Raw genomic sequence first — 22,011 nt, 5'->3', positions numbered from 1 at the left:
CCAATTCAGTTGGTAGTTTGAGATGCTTCTGAATTCCTTGCCGACACTAACCTTTCACATAGCATTACTCAAGGAAGCTGCTTTCTACCCTCTATGGTTGGCTAGGAGACTCCATCCCAAGATGATGGGCAATGACCTGGCTTATTATACACACCTTCAACACCTCCCATCTGGACTACAGCAATATGAAATACCTGGGGCATGAAGCCATCAGCTCTTCGGAAACTCCAACTCATACAGAATGCTGCAGTGCATCATCTCAGCAGCATGGGCAACCATGAGCACATCACCCCTGACCTCCACTTTCCACACTAGAACAGTCACATTTTAAGGTCTTGCTCTTAAAGGCACTCAATGGCCTGGGTGCAGCATATCTAGAAGATCACACAGGTTGCACGATGGAGACCATGACTGACAACTCCTCTCCTCTGGCACAATAGCACTTTTACCATAAGGATGAAGCTTGTCTGTGCAGAAGACAGTTTTCTCAGAGGTCAGTTTGAGACTGTGGAATGAACTCCCACAGGGACTACGCACCACCACAAACCTCACCATCTTCTGCTCCAGGTGCAAGGTGCACTTCTTTGACTCTAACACACAGAAAATGGTGTGTAACTTTAAAAAAAAATCCCCCCCCCCAAATACACACACACACACACACACACAGTTGTACCCTTGAGGAAAGGATGAGAGAAAGAACACACCTCACCTGACAGATGAGTCACATTGCTTAATGCACTACTGAAAGGAGCTTAGATGCTACGCTGATGAAGGAGATATAAGAACCTATATAAAATAGGTAATAGGACTGTTCTCAAGGTTTGTAAATGGCTATATTATAGCTATCTTCTGAAAGCTTTTTACATTTCTGCTCCCTCCATAGTTAGCAGCTATGGAGCTGATCCTGGACCCTTTGAAATATATGGAAAACCGTCTGTTAACTTTAGTGGGAGCAAGGTTTTGCTCTAAGAGCTTACAGCCTAAGAAGTTGCTCACATAAGTCACTGGGTTTTGTTACTGCTCTGATTGCAAGTTAGGCTGAGCCAGTCAGGAAGAGGGCTTGCAGAATATGTCTAGCCAGCTTTTTAGAGCAAGTCTCCCAGACCAGGTTAACAGACTTGGGGCAGTGGGGCTTGCCCTAGTGCTCCCAGAATAGCTGTACAGACAGTGCTTTGAAGTGGGGCTTGGGATCTGAAGCCTAAGGACCTCCAGCCCGGGCCCCCGTTTCAAAGCACTGTCTATAAAGCTGTTTTTAGAGCACTAGCATGAGCCCTGCTACCCAAAGTCTGCTGACCCAGGCTGGAAGACTTGCTCCCACTCTGGCCAAAATGCTGAGTAGACATACCCTCAGGGGCAGGTAGCATTGTAAGAGTAGGAGGGACTCAGAAAGCATTAATCCTTGTCCTTGGGGATGTGCACAGGTTTTGCCCAAGGCCTCTTTCATTCCAAACCCACTGCCCCCCAACCCCCTCCAAAGAATCATAGGCTGCTGTCAGATTTATTTGCAAGGATGTTTCCCAGACCTGAAGAAGAGCTGTGCATAAGATTGAAAGCTTGTCTCTCTCACCCACAGAAGCTGGGCCAATAAAAGAGATTACCTCACCCACCTTGTCTCTAAGTTTTATTGACAGGCTGCAGGGTTTAAATTTAAACTTCTCTTCTCCAATTCACGTAAACTAATTGTGTGCATGAGTTATCCCTGAAGCAAAGGGCATGGTCAGATCCTGGTCTGCTTTCTTTAGCTGCCTCTATGCCAGGACACTAGTGAGAGATCGGGAAGCTCCATGCCACTGCTCTATCAGGCAGTATCCTGCCCCATATTAAAAAAATACCATTTACAGCACCGATACTGGAGCGTGCTTAAGATGTGCTTACTGCCACCATTTGAGTGAATGTAACTCGCACACAAACACAGGCACCATACTCAATGTGTGTTTTTGCAGTATTCCCCCCTCCAACTCCACCTATTAAATGGAAAAAGGGGAAATACAACTTAATGTAGCAATCCTTCCTCTTCCCTACTACAGAATGAGAAGGAATCACTAGAAATACCAGTTGCCTACCCATTGAAATAGAAATTCTAACACCCCACACACACAGAATTTCATGAATGAGCATGGTCTAATGGTTAAAGCACAAGCCTGGGAGTCAGCAGATCTGTGTTCCAGTACGATTCCTGCGACACCTCAGGAAACTCCTGGATTAAATCTATAAAACAGTTGTCATTAAATTTACTTCAGAGATGCTTACTTTGTTTTGCATCTTCCATACACTTTGGATCACAAAATGTTTTAAAGAATTAAACAGTAGTAATAAAACTTTGCTTTCGAATAGTGTCTTCCACCTGAGGATTTCAACATGCTCCACAAGCATTAATTCCAGATTTGTACCTATAATAATGTTTTGCACTTCAGTAGCACCTTTCATCCAAGGCTCTCAAAGTTCTTCATGGATACTAATTCAGCCTAATTACAACCTTCAGTAGAAGTATTATACCTATTATGCAGAAAGGGAAACTGAGGCACAGAAATCCCTGCCTAAAGTCAGTTACTTGTAGAACTGGGAATATAAGCCAGAAACTCTGACTCTCACTCCCCACTTTTAGCCTATCACCATGGTATCCGAGTTATATTATTCTTTGCATTGTGATAGCACTGAGGAGCCCCAGTCATGGACCACAGCCCCATCGTGCCGGGTGTTGTATAAACACAGAATGAAATAGTCCCCAAAACAAAGCGCACACAGTTTATGTGCCTATGAACCACCATACAGTACTGTAGTACAAGAAATATGAATGAAGTAACAGATTTAGGTGATCAACTTCTATGACAGCATACCAGAGTGAAAAAATCATTTTAAAAATTAGGAAGAATGGATTGAGAGGTTCATCCTCCTAAATTCTGATATTCTGAGAGTCTTAGATTCATCTATTATTCGGAACATTTCAATAGCTTTTGTAAAGCAGAGGTGGCCAAGCAGCTAAAATAGTTTCTGCGAAAGTATTTACAGTCTGGGTAAGAAGATTACTTTGAGAAACATTCATGATTCATAATCCATATGACTAGTCTGAGCTTCCTCTTTTCAAATCTAGAGAGACAAACGAGCCTCCAAGAGGAGATAAGATGTTCAAAATAATGCACTTTAATCTGTACTCAGCAAACCCACTCTATAGTATATCCCTGCACCACTGTCTCTTTTTTTAATAGGAATCCATCCACTGTTCAACAGGAAGGAGAGCAGAGCACTGCCTGGAGCAATCACTGTCTCTACGATACAACCGCATTTGCTCCAACCCCTCAGACAGAGACAAACACCTACAAGATCTCTATCAAGCGTTCTTACAACTATAATACCCACCTGCTGAAGTGAAGAAAGAGATTGACCGAGCCAGAAGAGTACCCAGAAGTTACCTACTACAGGACAGGCCCAACAAAGAAAATAACAGAACGCCACCAGCCATCACCTTCAGCCCCCAACTAAAACCTCTCCAATGCATCATCAAGGATCTACAACCTATCCTGAAGGACAACCCATCACTCTCACAGATCTTGGGAGACAGGCCAGTCCTTGCTTACAGACAGCCCCCCAACCTGAAGCAAATACTCACCAGCAACCACACAACAGAACCACTAACCCAGGAACCTATCCTTGCAACAAAGCCCATTGCCAACTGTGTCCACATATCTATTCAGGGGACACGATCATAGGGCCTAATCCCATCAGACACACTATGAGAGGCTCGTTCACCTGCACATCTACCAATGTGATATATGCCATCATGTGCCAGCAATGACCCTCTGCCATGTACATTGGCCAAACCAGACAGTCTCTACGTAAAAGAATAAATGGACACAAATCAGACGTCAAGAATTATAACATTCAAAAACCAGTCGGAGAACACTTCAATCTCTCTGGTCACTCGATTAGAGACCTAAAAGTTGCAATTCTTCAACAAAAAAACTTCAAAAACAGACTCCAACGAGAGACTGCTGAATTGGAATTAATTTGCAAACTGGATACAATTAACTTAGGCTTGAATAGAGACTGGGAGTGGATGGGTCATTACAAAAAGTAAAACTATTTCCCCATGTTTATTTCCCCCCCGCCCCCCACTGTTCCTCAGACGTTCTTGTCAACTGCGGGAAATGGCCCACCTTGATCATCACTACAAAACATTCCCCCCCACCCCCCTCCCCATCTTCTGCTGGTAATAGCTCATCTTAAGTGATCACTCTGGTTACAGTGTGTATGCTAACACCCATTGTTTCATGTTCTCTATGTATATAAATCTCTCCACTGTATTTTCCACTGAATGCATCCGATGAAGTGAGCTGTAGCTCATGAAAGCTTATGCTCAAATAAATTGGTTAGTCTCTAAGGTGCCACAAGTACTCCTTTTCTTTGAGAATACAGACTAACACGACTGCTACTCTGAAACCAGAAATAGAGGAATGATTCATTTCCTCTATAGCTGCTGTTCCAGTGCTTACTTATAGAGGAAGTGGAATGTCTATATTGGTCATGCCAACAAGAATTAACCAACTCAACATTTTAAATGTGCACAAGCCTAATGGAAATGCACAGTTCTTTATTTGTAGAGCTCACTACATTTAAAAGGTGAATACACTGTACTATTGTACTGAATAGCATCCACCAGTCAAAATCCAAGAATGAATAATACTTCTTGTTTTCCAAACACTCCATCCAAAGACAGGTTAAAACATTTCAGAGAGTTTTAATTCTGCATGAAACAAGATTGGCAAGAATAAGAGCCAAGGGCTGCCCTCCCCTTACACCCCCCGGCCCAATAAACTTTGTTTATCAACAGGATCTAGATACAACCAAACTTTCTTTGCCCAGTATTTATCATCTTTTCCACTGCTTGAAACTAAAGAGCAAGCATGTTAAGAAATGGTTTAATCAGCTGTCTACCTTATTTTTCCCTCTTCTTTTACTCTAACCGTAACCTTCACTAAGTATCCATATAACCTTAGCAAGCTTGCCCATATCTTCCCACCTCCTAATCTCCCTATTAGTTACTCCCCTGGTTGCATTATGCCTGAAGTTATTTATAAGTTCCTTAAGCCAGTGATCAGGGCTTTTCATATTGATTGCGATGCATCTACCACACTTGTGGGCACCATTAAAATACAGGCTGAAGCCCACTGTGACAATGCCAAGCTAAAAAAGGAACTGACCCTTTTTGTAGAAGTGTTTGGTTTGGTTTTAAAGAGAAAGTATAGGAGTCAAGAAATACATATTCAATTTCCAGGTCTGCAACAGTCCTCTTGTGAGACAGTGCAAATCGCTTACCTTCCTGAAGCTGTTTCCCCACCTGTTAAAGGGGAAATGATACAACTTCCCTACTTTAGGGGTTGGGTACAAAGAAGCTTAAAGACATCAATGTTTGTAGTGAACTTTTGACAGTCTCAGACAAAGCACAAAGTGTTATGTGGATATCAATAGGTCCTGCAATTTACGTGCAGAGCTAAAAAAAAATAATAAATTATGTTCTATTGATAAGTTTCAGTGGAAGATTGTTGGTTTAATATAATGTTTGGGACACATAACCAAAATAAGACATATGCTAGGCCCAAAAATGCTTAGACACTTCCACACATGGGCATAGGTACTGCATAGGTTAAACACTAACCATATCTACTAGAAACATGGATATGGAAACCCCATTCACAAACAGATCCAAAGAGAGATTCAACTCCTCATATCCTGGGGTATTAAATTATGTACCCATTATAACAGGAATCACCAAAAGCCTTCAAATGGGTGGAGAGCTGTACACTAGAAGATCACTGAGTACTGCAGTGAATACATAGCATGAACACTAACTATTCCCTCACCTATACTTTGAAGATCTATATATCTTGATTATTTTCATGATCTGAATGGAAACAGAGCTATTCATCTCTCACCTCTTAACTACACAAAGTTCATGTCCTCCTTTGTGAAATTTTAGCCCCATTGTGTACCTGTCAATTTTTCCCACATGTTTAATAAGGAAGGTACAAAGGAACTAACCTAAAAGAGCAAACTGCAAACATTCTGCTGTTTGAGTGGTTCTGAATGCATAAGAAAGTGCTTTTTCCTTCAGGCACCTGTAACTTGCATTACCAGTACTTAATCAGTAAGTCCCTGCCGAACTTGTCTGCATTACAAGGTTGATTTTTTCACATGGATGAAAAAATTTTAAAACAAATGTCTTCTATGGGTTGGACACAAACAGACTTTTCTTTAGTACCAAGCCTGAGAGTCATTAGTCCATCTAATTTTTTCATTAATGAAAATGTATTATGAAAGGAAAATTGCATGCTCCATTAATGTTTTCTGCTCAAGAGAAACCCAGGACTGGAACAGGAAGTGGTTGGAGTACTACAGGGCAGAGATAAGCTTTACGCACTGACCAATGTAATCACCTCAAAACGTTAATTAAAAAGAAAACAAATCCAAATACTCCCCACAAACTTTGATCAGTGAATGTGCAATAATGGCACAAGAAAACATCTCTGCTAATGAGCTTCCAGCCAGTTCAGTCAACCGAGTAATCCACTTGGCCGAACATTCCTCAGTGCTTTATAAAATGGGTTCTTGGACTACTTGATTTTTTTCCCCTACAAAAAACTTTTTTGTGGGGAAGGGAAGGGAAAAATACTTAAGATAATTCATCTGAAGTTTAACTTGTATTTTAACATATTAAAGGTTCAGATCTTGTTGATCCCATTTTCTAATAGAGTACATTGGCACGAGCAACAACAATATGGTTTTAGCATCCTACGTAAGATGAATGAGGGAGGATATCCTCCGATTCACCCACCCACAACTCCCACTAGCTTCAGTGGAAGTTGTCCACGTGAAACAAAGACAAAATAAGGTCCATCAGTTTGTAACTCCGAAACAGACATGTGTACACATGTAATGCCTGTACAGCTTGCACAAAGTTCTGTTCACTAGGAGTGAAGTCCTAAGCCTCTGTGCAAATCCCAAGCAAGCTGGCTTTTTGTGGGGACCCAATCAGGAAAACAGAACTGGCCCCTCCCTAACCTGAAAACAGTACAGCCAGTGCGACAACAACTTGCAGCAACATTCGTGGCCCAGTCTGCATCCCCTAGCATGGAATTCTGGCAACGGACCCAGTTTGTGGATCTATTGGCCAAGCTTCAACCTCTCCGCTGGTCCTTCCACAGCATCCTTATTCATAGTCCCAAGGAGCGTGCCGTCAGGACAGGTCTTCCCACGTGCAGAGGAACCTCCTGCAATCTCCAGGATTTCACCCTTAGGTAATACAGTATCAGGTTCACTGCTATTTGAGTAAATTCTACTTGATGGAGAAGTTATCTTTTGCCACAGAATCACCGTTAAATCACTTAGCCACAGAGGTTTCAAAACAGCTGTTTATTAATATACAGTGAAATATTAAGAATGAGTAACAAAAACTCCAACTTTTTGCAGAGGCAATAAAAGTGCACATGTATTTGGATATTAAAATAGAAGAAGAGTTTATGAACATTTGTTTCAAACAGGCTAACATTTTAAGCATATAAACACTTTCTTAAAACAATAGCAGCTGAACAACACTTAGTTAAATCTTTGGTCTGATTATTAACCAGCAAAAAATAATTGTACCATGAATGTCCATTTCAAACAGACATTTAGTTTGGATTGCTTTGCAAGAAGATCCAAAAGTGAAAAAGAGAGGAATGCTTTACTCATTTAATCAAGGTCTCATTTAAGAAGTGTTATTAACTTAACAATTAACACTATAATTTCTAATACATGGAGAAAATAGATATGCAGTTCAAAAAATTCATATGCACATCTCAATTTATCCTGTTTTAGATGTAGCTTTTCCCAAAAAAGTGACACCAGTTTTGATTATACTAAGTCCTTAAAAAATTGTTATGTATTTAAAATACAGTGTCTTAGAAACACGTTTCTTTCTGTATTTCATTTTTAATTTAAATACACAAACTATCATTCTCAGTCTACACTACAACAAGTAAGGCCCTAATCCTGCAAATACATGCGTGGAACATTACTCATGTGAGCACTCCCATGAGGGGAGGGAGTGTCAATACGTTACTCACATGGGTCAAATTCTGCATGTGCATGTTTGCAGGATAAGACCCTAAAGATAGCACCAGAAACTAATATTCGCACCACCACATTGCATTTGGCATAAAATGACATTAATAGTCTAACAGACCCAATTTTCGATAGTCACTTTAGTTAAACATAATATCTATGAACATAGGCATTATAGATACAGGAAATACCAACCAATACCTGAAATGTACAGATCTGAATTGCTGTTCAATAGAGAATTTCAGTCTCTGATCCTGCATCATCTGAGTGCAAATTTAATTTTACTCATGTAAATAGCCTCATTGACTTCAATAGGCCTACTCATGTGACTGAAGTTAAAGCAGGTGCATAAGTATTTGCTGGATCAGGGCCGTGGTTTGCTCATGTCACCAAGAACATAATCTCACATACACCTTATGTAGCAAAAGCTCCCATTAAAGTTCAGCTTGATTTGAAGTTTAGTAAGCCCAAATCAATGGGAGTTTTGCAGCTGATGGGAACATGGGTATGGAGCCCCCCCATTGTAGCCTTGTTTTATACACATTTTGGAAGCATGGTTTAACATGGTTAAATCACTTTTCCCCCCACCTCAATCCAAATCTTCATGACCCTTCTGCAGGATTCCTCCATCTATCTCTGTGTCCTTTGGATTACCTGCACTGCTCTTTCACCAAGTGTTTCTGCTCCTCCTCATTTGTCCTTTCCCCCAACTTTCAAGTTTCACTTTCAGACTATTTATACTCCCCAAAATCCCTTCTTATTATGCATTTCTTGATGTAACTTTCCCTTTGTAGTATCAGCACTTAACAGCAATAAGAAAGTTTTATTAAATCTAATAGGTTTCCATGTATTATATAAAGCCAGTAAGGAACACACACCAAAATGTACATAGTCCCTCTTGGGGACAAAAAAAAAAAAGTGTTACACACTGATGTAAACAAACAGGTAGTTCATTAAGGTAACCATGTTGCCAGGATTAACTGTTGAACTAAATGTGTATTAAGTGCTCCACGTAACCACAATACCTTGGGCCTGATTCACTAGTCCTTTCTCAGGCAAAGCTCCTGTTGACTCAAGGACTGCAGAATAGCACTCCTTGTATGTGTACCTAGGGCTGCCAATTTTGGTTGGACATATTCCTAGAGATTTCATCACAGGACATAACCTCTAAATCCTGGAGACTCCAGGACAATCCTGGAGGGCTGGCAACCCTATACAAGTCTGCAAAACAGTAAACATTTTTGCCTTCTAAAAATGCACCAAGGTAGCTCACTTAGGTCCACACGGTGAGCACAGTGGTCAACACTACACTTAAACAAGCCATTTGTATTTGCCCAAAGAGAGAACCAATGCTCCATGTAAAAATAACCCAATTTGAGAAAATGTCACTTAGGTGCTAAATTACCTGAAAATAAGACAGCAAAGTCAGTTTAAAAACCAAATACAAGGAAACATGCATCTATAACTGGAGAAATTTTCAGTTTAGTAAACTAGATTTTATGAAGCTTTGTGGTTGTTTTTAAAAGTGTGCTATTTTCTATCAAGTACAACTACAGATAGAGAACACCAGCATAATATATACGGAGCAATATTCTGAAATTTTAACAGTTTTAAATTATTCCAAACATTCCCAGCTATTCCTGATTAATTTACCAAATTAAAATTAAGCACAGCAGACTGTCCACATAGGACCCAATCCTGCAAACAATCAGGCACATGCTTAACCTTATGTACATGAAAAATTCAATTACAGGCTTGGTGCCTTAATACTTTTAATTTTCAAGAATGTGGTCTCAGAAGCTGTGGAAATGTATTGTGTATTACATTAAAGTTTGGATTGCTTAGAATGTGTAATTTTGCAGACAACCTGTGATGCATTTGGTTCACTAGTTTTTAACTATTTATATAAAAAACAAACACACTTTTAAAGAGCATATGAAATAGAAGCTTTCTGATCCTTTTCTACATACTATAGTTTAATGCAGCAATGGCCCATAAGGTCAAATGTATTTTCTCAGCTAAAATCCAAAACTAAACTATTAATGTATACTACTCAAACACAGTAAGTGCTCATTACAGATCAATTGAGAAGTTGTATGAGGTATTCTCAAATAATCTATCTACACATGGAAATTATCTGGCTAGTGTTTACATTAAAGGGACGCCATCAAAGTTAATAGGTTCTTACTGTATTATGAATTTGTCCCAAGTCTTGGGAACTTTAAGGCACCCTGAAATATTATTTTTACAAAAAAATATTTGCTGCACTATAACTGCCACCTCTCGCTTCTGGTATCTCCTGGTCTGAGGCAGACCATAGTGCTGCCACAGTTCAGGAGTTTGGTTAGCTGATCCACTAAAGGACCTTACTGACCTATCAGTGAAGAACACATGGGTGCAGCAGCTAGTTTACACCTCTACATTTTTGGAGTTATTTTAAATTTCACACTATAGCAAATAAGGTGTGAGGCAGGTTTGGTAGTTATTAAGGTACGGCAACTTTTAAGGAAGAAAAATGGTTCAGGTCTAACAACCGAGACAGAATGCTTAGAGGATTTACACATCCATCCATTTAAAAAAAAAAAAAAAAATTAATGCCTCTTTTATGTTCAAACTAAATATTTAGTGCAGCCAATTACCATAAAATGAAGACCTTTACGGAAATAAAGTGCAATTGTTCTTCTTTCATTTGTGAGCTGTATAATTATATTTTAATCTTTCAGAGCGACCTTCATTTTAACACAAATGTACAACTAGATTCTTCATACTTTTGTCAAATAGGTTTTAATTTCACTCCTCATAATTTAATTTTATATTAATTTGCATATTAGTCTACATTTAGCACAGTATATTAAAATCACACAGACAACTACCTATGAGTGTCTCATTGAATAAATATTTCAAACTGTGTTTAAGGATCAAGAAATACCCTTGGCTTCTCCTCCACCTCAAAAAAGTACCTTGTCACACTGACTTTTTCCATGCCATTGATCTTTTGATCCTGATTATCTTTTGCATTAAAAGAAAGCTATGGACAGGGTCACTTTTGTGACTAAACTTTAAGGTGACATGCCAAATTCATCAGTGTGAATCCCTCTATAAATCTGGTACCAAATTAGGTTTACAAGTGGTTATGGTAGTGCTTTCTAATTCAGGCACTTTCCTGGAAGTTTAATAATTTCTCCAGGAATCATCATTACAAAGCTATTAAGATCTTAAAGCTTCAGTATTTCTTAGTCTTAAATTTTGAATTTTGGATTTCCCAGGCTACCACGATCAGGGAAACACACACAGAACCCCACTGGATGCTGTCAGGCAGTTCAATCTCCCTTCGGGCCCTTAGGTCCTTTGGCCTCACAGTGCATGCCCCAAAGGCACTGACAAAAGCCCCTAGGTGATGCTCAGTTGCTTTGGGACTCTTGACCGGTGTCGGTGATGTGCTTACACGACGTGGGGCTCTTCCTCAAGTACCTTGGGTTACTGTACAGTCGGATGATCTTAGGAGCCTGGTTCCAGGTGTTCAGCAGCTGGAAGGCAGCCAAGTCTAGAGTAGGGGCGTCAAAGGCAGCCAGCAGATTGACGGGGGCAGCTTCCTTCAGCAGCTTCGGCACCGGCACTGCCTCGGGGACGCTGGCGTTGCCCAGGAAGAAATGCATCAGCACCCGCTTCTGCAGGCAGTCCCTGAGGTACAGCACCAGATCCTCCAGCCGCTCCGCCAGGAACTGCTCCTCCCAGGCTTGCCAGGGCCCCCGGAGCAACAAGGAGAAGAGCGCCGTCTTGAGGATGTAGGAGGAGAGGACGCGGCTCCACTGGGCGCCGAAGGGCTGCTCCAAGCCCCGGCCGCGCAGGTCCCGCAGCCCCTTGAGGATCTGCAGGCACTTGAGGTGGCAGGAGTTGGCCGGGGTCTGCTCCTTGAGCCAGCTCAGCAGCCGCTGCTCCTGCTTGGCGACGTTGAGCCCCCAGAGGGCCTGCAGGGGGCAGGCAGCGCCGGGCTGGGCTTTCCTGGCGCCGGGCTGCAGGGCGATGAGATAGAGCGAGTCCCCCAGCGGGATGGCGGGGATGAGGCGCACGGCCATGGAGATGTGGCAGCAGACGTAGTCCGAGCGCGGCAGGATGTGCAGGGTGAGCTGGCGGCCCGGGCAGGCGGCCAGGCTGATGCGGCAGCGCTCCTGCAGCCGGTAGATCACGGCGCCCAGGCACCGCTGCAGGTGGCCCTGGAACCAGCGCAGCACCAGGGCCGAGGACAGGTAGCGCCGGCCCTGCACCTCCACGCAGAAGCCCTCGCTGAAGGGCCGGTAGCCCCGGGGCCAGGCGGCCCCTTGCGGGGCCTTCAGGGCGCAGGTGAAGGCGCTGCGCAGCTCCGGGGCCAGCCCCGGCTCCTCGGCGCCCAGGCAGCGGGGCTCCAGCTCCAGGCGCGGCGGCAGCCGCAGCGGCACCAGGATGTCGAAGCAGTCCGGGCTGCGGACCTTGTGCTGCTCGTAGGCGCTGCCGATCTGCACGAAGTCCCCGCGCAGGGTGGGGGTCAGGGAGGCCGGCTGCAGCCCCTGCGCCTTGGCCGCCCGCACCAGCTCGCCCACGATGCGGCTCACGTGCGCCTTGCTGTGGCCCAGCACGTGCGGGGAGAGGCGCAGCTGCTGCTCGTAGAAGCTCTCCAGCAGGCTCCGGCGGGCGGCGCTGCTCGGCGGCGCCTCGGGGCCGCGGGCGGCTCGGGGCCGCTGGCCGCACTCCCCGCCGCCGCTGCGGGAGGCGCAGTAGCGGAGCAGCAGGAAGCCCAGCAGCAGCAGCGCGGAGCCCTTGAGCAGCGGGACAGAGCCCGAGTCCGGGGCGCTGTCCGAGTCCGGGGCGCCCGCCCGGCTTCGCACGGCCTGGTAGAGGCAGATGAGGGCCGTGCCCAGGCAAGTCACCAGCGGCCAGAAGACGCGCAGGTTCAGGGTGTAGACGGTCATGGTGCGGTGGGAGCTCAGCCCATGGTACCGGCTGCGGCAGCGCCCCCCGGCCTCCGCATGCAGGGGGCGCCCGCCACCCCACTCACCAGCCTCCCCCAGCTCCGGGAGTCGGCACGGGCACCCCCCTGCAGGCTGCCCTAGACCCACTACCCCTGCGGCTCCCGGATTGCCAGCTCCTCCCACCGAGTGCTCTTCCACCACTCCCAGCTCCAGCGCCGGGACAGCCAGCCAGCCAGCCGCCTCCTTCTCCGAGTCCCGCTCCAGCCCCTGGGGTGCGCCCAGCCAGCCGCCTCCTTCTCCGAGTCCCGCTCCAGCCCCTGGGGTGCGCCCAGCCAGCCAGCCGCCTTCCCCCGCCTGCCTCCCGTCCCAGGACGCCACCCAGCCGCCTTCCCCCCGCCTGCTTCGGCCTCCTGTCCCGGGACACGCACTCACCGCCCCCTCGCCCCTGCTGTTGTGCTTCCTTAGTCCAGCCCTTCTCCCCCCAACCGTTACTAGCTCCGAAGCTTCCTCTTCCGAGGGGAAAAGAGGCCGCGTCATTTATTGTGTGAGCTCAGAGGAAATGCCAATGGTTTTGGCCAGAGGAGAGCGGGATCAGGCCTGGGGGTGTAGCCACAAACTCCGCGGTTTTGCCTGGGACCCACCCGAACTAGGGCATTGGGGTGGGAGAGAGGAGAGAAGGAACAGCTGCTCCCCATCACTTCCCTTTTCCTCTCCGAAACGAAGGCGTTGTCATCAGAACCCATTGACAGTTTTTGTCCAGGGGCTTCTTCATTCAGAACTTTAAAGGATGGAGTTCCTAGTTCTCAAACTTTCAAAATTGGCTTTGTTCCCATTTCTTAAACACAGAGTGATCAAAGACCTAAACAAAAGCAAGACAGCAAAAGATTCATAGTGGGAACTCTTAGTACAATAGTTTTACGGCCATTTAATCTATTTTTTTATAATTTAGTTGTGGTGTTTTTAGATAAATGTACTTTAAAAAAATAAGACATCGGTTGATAAGAGAGGAAGCTCAGACAGATTTGTTCAAATAATCTGTCCAGCACATACCCAGATACAGTGAGAACCTTGCTAATCAACTCGCTTTACTGTCATGAAGCCAACATGCCAGGCTCACTAACCAGCAAAGATGTAAGAGAAGAGCGCTGTAAAAAAAATCAGCAGTATGCTTACTTTAAAGGGCCAGATACTCAGCTGGTGTAAATCAGCACAGTTCTATTGAATTGACGGCCGTTCTTAGAGAAAAATAATGGTGTTTGATCTGCAGATCTGGGTGAAAATCAGAACCAGGCCAGCTTAGATTTTTACAGACTGTGGAAATAATATTTTAGTAGTGTTTTCATATTGCACATCACACTAAGAAAAATTTAGTTAACAAAAATACAAACATTCAAAATAAATTAAAACTTGGCAAATCTATATAAATAGTGTGTCATGAAGTAGGCATGTGTGCACTGTCATTACTGCATCATCCTCTCACCTCAGAAGTCTTCGACTGTTCATCACAGGCTCTACTGTGCTAATAGCTAACAGTGATTCTCCTTAACTTCAGAAGTTAGAGACCTGTGCTTTTGCAAGGGAAGGCACCGAGTTCTATCCCTACTACCACTGTGAAGGTTTGAGTGATTGATGTGCAGCACAGTGACAACTGTTGTTCCTAGGTACCTCCAGATTTATTACAATATTAATAACTGCTCCTGATAATGTCTCTTTGTGACTTTAATATTAAAGTTCTATTAAATTTTTCTATTAAATTCTCAGTCTGGGTGACACAAGACTTGCTCACAGTTTTTACTGTGCCCAAATTGCTCACATACTGACATCCTGAAGAGAAAGGAGATGACTTTGGGAGCAGTTATTAATTTGTCTAGTTCATAATTTATATTATGAACCCTTCCTTGCCTATTGCAGGCCTGAAGGCTGCAAGCAGTCATACATGATCAATTGCTACGACACTTGTGTCTGCAGCACAGAATTCAACAATAGCCATCTGAAAGAACCTTATGCGCTAACTCCACCTTTGATTCAGCAAAGCTATATACTCCAAACTTGATACAAGAAGTTGCACAAGAAGGCAGTTTGGAGCAGTCACAGGGTGGTGAGCACCTTGCATAGCTACTTGCAATTCACGACTGGGTTGTGTGGAATGAGAGAACCATGAAGAGTGGGGTTGATTCACCTCACGTGGCTTCACTCTGGGATGGCAGTGGTAAACCCAGGAGGGCCTGCCTGCACATGTCTTGAGGCACACCCCTGCCACCCCAATTTGAGTACGCCAATCCAAACAAAAAAAGCAAGACGACTGTTTAGCCCCTCACAAAACTATGTGGGAAAGTTGGAGGGTTGAAATAAGCACAGCACCTCACATGCAAATCCCAGGTGCCACTAGGTACAATGAGTAGCCAGTCCCACGTCACAATCCCCGAGACACACGGTCAGTATGACATAGGGCTGCACACGCTGACAAGGGAGACATTCTGCTGGCCCTTGATGCTGTGCACCATACACGTCACCCACCCAAGTTTACACACTTTGGCCATAATTTAATCCTGCCCTCTATCCCACGTAGCATAGAGCTTTGAAGTGAATCTTTGAATTCCCAAATGCTCTCTCTGTCTTCCTCCTTATTTTCCTCTGAACAGCCCTATATGCCAACTCTCCAGTAGTGGCAGAATTGGGGAATGGGGTCCCCAAATACAAGTGCAGAGGACAGGCACTACCATTTGCAGAACTGCAAGGAATAGAGTCAACATCCCTGAAAACAGACACGCACCTCACACAGGGAAGTACTAGCCATGCTGCTGACGTAACAGGACTGGTTAGAACCACTGTAAACATATGAGACAGGACACTGCAGTTGCTATCACAGTTGAGTAAGCTGGACCACATGCCAGCAGCAGAATGAAGTTGCTCATGCAAATGGTACACAGCAGTCAAAGATATGGGGAGCCACCAAGCAGATGTGCTCCAGTGGGCACGTAGGCCCCGAACAGCATCATGACAGCAGCTCCACGCCCAGTTCCCAAACAACCCAGCAATTAAGAGAGGCCGACCACACACTCAGTGAATAACCATCCTTGCTCTGAGCCCCATTCTGTGAGAGAAGCCTCAGGAGCAGATGATTCAAATATGTGAGGGTCATTGCTGCTTCTGGAGAGGGATGCATATACACATATGATCACTTGCATATTTATGCTGCAAAACACTTTTGATTGGGAAGCATGTCCACCTGACCTGAAGGCAAGATGATTGCAATAAACATGCATCTGATGAATGGCCTGATAGCATTTGGAAAACTCAATGAAAAATGGTGAGGAAGCCAATCCACATCTCCACCAGTGTGGCTGCCTCTCCATTGAACTTAGACTCAAAAACATGCTCATCATCACCTCTATGAAATCCTCAAGGGATGACAGACAAACAGCTTCAACTGTCTGTCACCCTCTGGAAAGATCTACTAGCCAGGACATGAAGGACAGCCAAGACCTTCTGGAGAATAAGTATTGGCCAAGAGCCCTCTGATAAATTGTAGTTGGGGGGAAGGCTGGAGAGCAAGACAGAAGGAAAGGAGACTCACTAATCATACTTGGTGGGAGAATGACACTCCTGCATATGGAATTACACTAGCTCCAGCTGCCAGTGCAGAAACAATAAGATAAAGAGGATGTGTGGTCTGGCAAAGATGAAGTAACAGTCTCAGGCTAAATAATATATAATGCAATTTGATACCAATAAAACCACAGTGTTCAGTTCACATACATACACAGTTTGCACTAAAAACACCCCACAATTATAAGTAACCTTTTAAAATTGTTTTCTCGATCTTTCTGTCCTCAGGCATGATCTACAGCAATACCCTTGGTTCTCTGGAAGAAGATCTTACCTGTAACGTTATTTCTCACAAAATAAACTTAAGTCATAAGTGCTTAAATGCTTCTGTGATTCCTTTGTCTGATCTTCTCCCTCATGTGGGTATCGCTGATCCCTTCAGAGCTGTATTTCTTTGTGTCACACTTTTGACATCCTTCCGTGAGGGGTAAACACCACCTGGTAGCTGGATTTCTGAGCTTGCGTTAGCAACTGAACATCTGGTGCTTCCAGCAACTCTACATGCGGTTTATCTGAGATCTGTATTTGAGAGGTATAAAGCTCACAAATGCTTGGTCTACACTTAAAAGTTACCTGGGCATAGCTACATCAGTCCAGGTGTGCAAAAACCACACCTTCGACTGATAGCTATGCCAACATAACCTCAGTGTAGATGCAGCTGTGTCAATGAAAGAATGCTTCTGTTGATGTAGCTGACATTATTCGGGGAGGTGGTATTCCTACATGGACAGAAAAACTTCTGTTGGTGTAGGCTGCATCGACACAAGCGGGCTATTCCGACAGCTACACTGCCACAGGCTCTGTAGTGTATACGTAGCCCATGTCTCCAGACTCCTGAATTATATATGACTGCTCATATTGATGACATAGCGGTTGATTGATTGCTAAGGATTAACAACTTTCCCATAGAACTTGTTCTTTGGGCCACAGATTTTTTTTTTATAATTATTTTTTTTTAACCCTTTTAACCCCAAGTACTGGCTGATTTTCTCCTCCACCTGCACTTTTTCTCCTGCCAGCTCTGAAAATATATTTTGTCATCAATATAAAGTTCCTTACAGACATTAGTAAATTTGCCCATAGGTAGCTGAGCCTAACATTTGAATAAGCGAGCAAGCTGAGTGAAACTCTGAGAAAGGCTGGGACTTGCCTGCTGTAAAACTGACTGTTCTAAAACTGAATTCCTGGTTCTTTTAGGTGTTGACTGCTGTTATGTTTTTGGTGACTTGAGACTGAGAGGCATTTTCACCTGCTCAGAGAAAATTGGTGAGAAGACCTGGTCTATGACTAGGGATCATAGACCTTACAGTAACACAAATAGTAAATAATAACACCTCCACCACAGCTTGCTTGGAGTGCGGGAGTCAGGTGAGCTTCTGAAGCCATTAAAGTTTTAGGTCTGTGAAGATCAGAAGGTGCAGTTTCAAGACTGTAGTAAAACTCTGCCACATAGTAACTGATAAACTCAGGAAATGAGTCGGTCTGGATTTTTCCCTATGCAGAACAACAATGCTTTTTGTGCACAGAGTAGTTTCCCTGTTACGGAGGGTTTCTTCTGATTACAGGGCTATATGTTCTCTAACTTTGGGGTTGGTTTTTTTTTTTTTAGACATTTGGCCTTTTCTATACAGGGATTTGAAAACTTGTTAGCATCTTTTTAACAGATAGTGTTTAAACATGATTCTTGCTAGAAATGTGCTAAGTCATTCACAGATATCAGTTTAGACAGAACCATTGTCCCCTGGTGTATTCCGAGCCGTCTTCTGTTTGTTTACTGAATTTTCAGACGGCTTGCTGAAGTATAAGGAGCTTCTATTTATGGCTCTGCTTTGTGGTTTAATTCCAAAGGGCAAAGCTCTTGTATTATTGTGATTTAGCTGCAGTAGAGTGTTGATCTGAGGTCTTTGGCTGCACTGGCAGAGAGGAAAGATGTAGGTGTTTAAAAGATGTAGGTGAGTAGACAGAGTGTTTACTGAATTTTCAATCAGAAGTCTCAGTTTTAGAAGTCAGTGGGGAAAGGACTCAAAACACATAAGTACCAAAGAAAAGAACATCAAGAACACCTCCTATGCACCTCTATATAAAATAAAATCTTAGTTAAGTGAAAAAATCATATTTCACAAGGAGAAGTTTATGTTCCCTGACTGGGATACTGTAGACCTAAACTATGCGTTTTTTAAAGCCTAGGAACACACCCACAAACAATTTTTATAGCATTATAACAAAAAAACCAAAACAGTAATATGCCAGTGCAGTATAGTCAAGAGCATGTGGCCTGGCAGTTATGGTAACTTTGATGTCACAGTCCTGATCTCAAAATACGGGCAGTTTCACCACTATTGGCAGGTCTTGAAACCAAACTGGAAATGAAAAAGCATCTATGGGATTTTCCCCCCTCCTTGTTTCATGTTTTCCTGCATTTCTCTACAAAGCAGCATATACAAAACAAATATCTAGGAGAGCAGAGGGATATTCTTGTATACTGTTTGATAAGCACCTGTTTCGCATGTTAAATCTTGTGGTCACCCTCAAAAATATAAAACACAAGTCCAGAAAACTTGTGAAGCAGACTACCCACCTCAACACATATCAGACCTTTTTTTACCCCATTATTTGTATGATGATATTCCTTTCTCAGTGGGAGTTGTATGCATGCAGCTGATCAGATGACAGAGCAAAAGGCTACCTACAAATATACTGCATGAAACCAAATTCTGCTTTCTCTGTGACACTTTTAGAATAAAAATGCAACATGCAGAGGAGCAAACAAACATGTACGCCTCCTAAGTCAGGACTCTGTGCCAAGTCTGTGGCCTGATAAGGCCCTGCTTTTTGGGAAACCCTAACTGGTCAGCACCTCTTACCAGCACACACCCAGGGCCTAGTAGCCTGCAATGACTCACCTGAAACCTTGACAGTTGACCCATGTGGTCCAATCACATCTTAGCTGTCAAAACCCTCCCTCCTTATACTCCAGCCTCTGACCTCCCTCCCCCAGGGATAACATTTTGGGCACCACTGTAATTTACATTAATTATTAACACTAATCGCATGGTAAATTGACACAGCTCTTTACAAACATGTAGTAATAATAATCCGTGCTGCTTATTGCCTAGGCCCCCTCCCTTCAAACAGCTCCCATTCTTGCACCATGCCCAACAGATAGCAAAACTAATACAGCCCTAGAAAAGCTAATGTACCATTATTTGGATAGTTCCCTTGTCTGAGACTGAGCCTTTTTGGTGCTGTTTTGGATGATCCCACTTCACTGCCAGGCCGTTGAGGAACTGGCCAGCTGCAGGCCCAGACTTCAAGAGCCTTTGCTCTTTCAAGGGGTAATAAAACCGTTGTACAAAACTTGCACCCTCAAATACAGCGCATTTCATCTGGCTTAAGGTTTTGCTAGAGGCCTGAAACCTGGGCAAAGGCTCACTAAGAGGTTTGCAAACAGCGTCTGGGCTGACTTTCCATGAGAAGCTGGTCCACAAACCTTCTGCACTAGTGGGAACGTTTTGGTAGACTTTACAGGAAGCCCGAAGGTGGAGAAAATTGCAGCAGCCCAGCCGAGAACTGAACAAGGTGCTGGTTGTCACTGCAGTATCTAGATTGAGGGGAAAGGATGCTGCCTACAAGCCAATCATAAATAAAAGGAATTATGGACCACCCCCTATGGCAGAGAATCCAGGAGCAGCAATGAATCCAATAGGGCCCCAAAGCAATGGACGATTTTTGCAAAACACATTCATGCACCCTCAACAGATGGTATAGACACTGCCCCAGTGCATTCCTCTACATGCTTCCCTTTACCTCCTGGTCTGTCTCATTCAGCCAGTTCATTCTCACCCAGATCCATCGCAGTCAGATGCCGGAAAGGAACGGAGCTGTAGAATCGGGGTCTGATGCATCAGCATACTGGAGCCCAAAACATCTCACAGTTCCCTCTAGTGGCATTTTGTGCACATTGAACCCGTGAGTGTGACCAAATGGAACTCTGACTATGCCAGATATGTAAGAGACTTCTGGGAGAATGACCCACTGCCCAGCACTACCATCTGTGACCTCACCCAGGACCAGACCAATCTAAGGACCACTCCATCTGCTCCTGCAGGCAACTTAATGCCTGATGGTAGATAGTATCAAAATTAGAGTGGTCATAGTGTTTTAAGTGAAAATCTCCATCCCTTTATTTCAGCCACTTTGCCTATCTATTTTAATGGCATCATTTGATTATGTCATTCTGCAGTTATGCCTTGGGGGTTTGTTTTTAACTCATGACTTTATACAACATGATATCATACATTAGCAGACCTATAATTTATCCAGGGATCCTACTTACGTTCTATGCTAGTGGAGAAGAAAATAATCACTTCACCTGGCCTTCGGTACTCAAACTCACACTGGGGTCTGTTTTACACGCACTGAACTAAAACAGAATTACAGTGATGTAACCTGGACCCACTCAGCGTGGCAGTCTGTCTCTAGTGGTGGCACTAGTGTTACCTGCAGCTCCTTGGACCTTGAACCCCTGTAGTCTGTGAGATTCTACTGAGACACACTCACAAAACACAGACACTATTCCTGACAACGCGAACAAACAGAACCTGTTATTGGTTGAGATTTGAAGCCTTTCTATTTTAATAGCTCAATCCGTCTCTATCACTGTATCAGATAAGAGGACTTGGTTTACAAGAAGAGCAGGTTTGCAGGAGACCATCTCTACGGAACACTCTGTGGCCAGGGTTTAGGCGGGTCAGTGTGTTGCGTGGACAGTATCGCTCACAGGAGTTTGGGAGTGGAGAGGTTACTGCCATTTTTCTTTTAACCCATTCTCCTGTTTAATAAATGGTATATTCTTGCCACCCACCATAGTTTGTTTGTTCACTAGCTATCTCTGTGATTCTCCAGATTTCACTGGCCGTATAATGCTTATTTGCAAAGGCTCACACTTGCCCCTATCTGGACCTGGATTTATTTTATACATCATGAATAACCCAATCCAGTATTTTCTTGGTTTAAAAGCACAGGCTTGATGAGAAATTCATACTCTCATCCCTTGTCCAAAGGTGTCTTACAAACTCCACCATCCTGCACAGATGAAAAGTGCAAACAGCAGCTGGCTCACCTCCAAGCCAGCACTTATTGTTTCACTTTAAATAAACCTTCTAGGAAACTTTGTATGGAAACTCTTGGGTAAAAAAGGCTCAGCTCCTCCTACAGAGCTGAATGTGGGATATTTAATTGTTACCTATTGTTATGTTATAGTGCAGGAAGCCCTGCCCACCTGTTTCCAGCTGTCCTAAGCAATGAACTGTATAAACGGAACAGAAACAGACAATATCTACATTAATAAAACTTGGAA

At 43.9% G+C, this 22,011-nt stretch overlaps 2 protein-coding genes across 4 annotated transcripts in view; both read right to left on the bottom strand.

Annotated features, from left to right (window-relative positions):
* SYT17 (synaptotagmin 17) overlaps nt 1-20,578 on the bottom strand; it is a 110,592-nt gene extending 90,014 nt beyond the window's left edge. Inside the window, exon 1 of one of the 3 annotated variants that reach the window (XM_074965378.1) lies at nt 20,460-20,578. In XM_074965378.1, the coding sequence (XP_074821479.1) occupies nt 20,460-20,489 (30 nt within the window). In that variant the 5' untranslated portion in view covers nt 20,490-20,578. The remainder of the gene's footprint in view (nt 1-20,459) is intronic. The other 2 variants (XM_074965386.1, XM_074965380.1) reach the window with 2 other exon arrangements.
* Nucleotides 7,463-13,580, bottom strand: ITPRIPL2 (ITPRIP like 2). Its single transcript, XM_074965377.1, is given in 3 exon segments — nt 7,463-13,278; nt 13,280-13,418; nt 13,421-13,580. Coding segments are annotated over 3 exon segments (2,079 nt in total). The 3' UTR covers nt 7,463-11,498.
* Nucleotides 20,579-22,011: the final 1,433 nt, after the last annotated feature.

The sequence above is a fragment of the Natator depressus genome, chromosome 10 (genome assembly GCF_965152275.1).
Source record: "Natator depressus isolate rNatDep1 chromosome 10, rNatDep2.hap1, whole genome shotgun sequence".
In the NCBI taxonomy this organism is placed as follows: domain Eukaryota; kingdom Metazoa; phylum Chordata; order Testudines; family Cheloniidae; genus Natator; species Natator depressus.
The sequence above is the reverse complement of the archived record's forward strand: the minus strand, read 5'-3'. Positions and strand labels throughout refer to the sequence as shown.